This window comes from Egretta garzetta, unplaced genomic scaffold (assembly GCF_000687185.1).
Source record: "Egretta garzetta isolate BGI_Z169 unplaced genomic scaffold, ASM68718v1 scaffold29, whole genome shotgun sequence".
NCBI lineage: Eukaryota > Metazoa > Chordata > Aves > Pelecaniformes > Ardeidae > Egretta > Egretta garzetta.
This window is the reverse complement of record NW_009260796.1, coordinates 291,034-292,528: the sequence shown is the minus strand read 5'-3', so window position 1 is coordinate 292,528 and position 1,495 is coordinate 291,034. Positions and strand designations below refer to the sequence as shown.

At 54.4% G+C, this 1,495-nt stretch overlaps 1 protein-coding gene across 1 annotated transcript in view; it reads right to left on the bottom strand.

Moving 5' to 3' along the window:
- Positions 1-1,495, bottom strand: part of RERE (arginine-glutamic acid dipeptide repeats) — a 183,130-nt gene that overhangs the window by 9,394 nt on the left and 172,241 nt on the right. Inside the window, exons 17-18 of the mRNA XM_009646779.2 lie at positions 542-1,488; positions 1-146 (exon numbers count right to left, since the gene is read on the bottom strand). The exon at positions 1-146 is cut by the window's left edge and continues 83 nt beyond it. Coding sequence (XP_009645074.1) covers positions 1-146; positions 542-1,488 — 1,093 coding nt within the window. The remainder of the gene's footprint in view (positions 147-541; positions 1,489-1,495) is intronic.

The following is a 1,495-nucleotide window of genomic DNA, read 5'->3' as shown; positions in this document are numbered from 1 at the left end:
CTTCCCTGGCTTTCTGCTCCGCTTCTCTTTTGGCCTTTTCAATGGCTTCTTCTCTCTTCTTGGCTAGTTTCGATCCCGCCAGAGGCATAAAGTATAAGTCTGCTCTTGAGCATGAATTGTAGCCACGGTCCAGGTGTTTATAGAACCTGAAAGAAACAAAAGAGAGAGTGTAGCCCTGGGAATGATGCAAGAGTCTGGGATTTAAGAGCCGTATGTCAAAAAACCCCCAAACCCCAAAAACCACATTACCAGCTTCCCTGAAAGCCATGAGAAAATTAATTGTTCCATATTACTCCACAGACAAGTGGAATATAAAACCCCTCTCTCGGTCACAAGCTGTAATGCCCTGTCTGAATATGCTGGCCAAACAGCAGCTTTCCAGAAAAACAGAACAGAATCACGCTAGAAAGAGAGGCTGACAAGATGCACGTGGAAAGTACACCCAGCTCCCACAGGAGTTCATTTCTCAGCTTTTGGGAGTGCCCTGCCACACAGAAAAATGCAGAGCACATCAAGGAAGCACTGATGACAACCTCCGTACCTGGCTGATTGACTAGCGTGACTTGGTGTGTCCACCACAGTAGGTTCTGGTGATGGACTTCTGGGTGGAGGGGGAGGGCTTTCTGGTTCCTCAGCTTCATCTGGGACTTCTTCTTTAATTTGAATAGGTGGTAGCGTGCAGGCTGTCACCACCGGCACGTTTCCAGTGGAAGCTGCTGATGTGGAGATGGAAGTCTGAAGTGGGATGCCAGGCACGGTGGGTGGCGTGGAAGTGGAAGGGCAAGAAGGAGGGGTGATGGAAGGTGGGCCTCCTGGGACAAATGGATGCTGAGAAAAGGGGGGCTGGGAGGATACCTGATGGAGTCCAGATGGGGGATGATTAGCAGGAGGGGGAAGGCTCTGACTCTGTGTCAGTACAGGAGGCTGGGCTTGCGAAGACTGCAGTGGTTGGCTTTGAGGCATCAGCTGCAAAGGAGGAGGGTGTGCAGATGGAGGATGATGAGTTGAGAGGGAGCTCAGAGGTTTTAAAGCAGGTGGCGGAGGCAAGTTGGAGTTCATTGAGAATGGAGAAGGGCCAGAGAGATGAGGAGGGTGCTTGTGGGATGGAGCAGTGGGGAGCTGAGGGATTGGAGTAGTAGGGGGAGGTTTGATATGAGGCATGGCCATGGGTGCGGGGGGCAAGGGCTGCTCCCGCGGGGGCTGAGCCTGCTGCAGTGAGGTTGCAGTCGGCAGGACAGGCTGCGTTACCTGAACCTGGAGAGCGGAGTGAGAATGAGATGGTGCTTGTGTCTGAAGGGGAACCTGAGACTGAGATGACTGCGTGGGGAGGGAAAACGGCTGGGAAGGTACAGGATGAGGCAGGAGGGGCTGGGTCTGCAGGCTGTGAGGGGCAGGCTGGGCCTGACTGTGGAGCGGAGGCTGCGAGTGAGGCTGCGAAGAGGCAGGGGTCGGCTGGCTCTGCGACACACTCAACGGCTGCAGCGGTGGGTGGGGT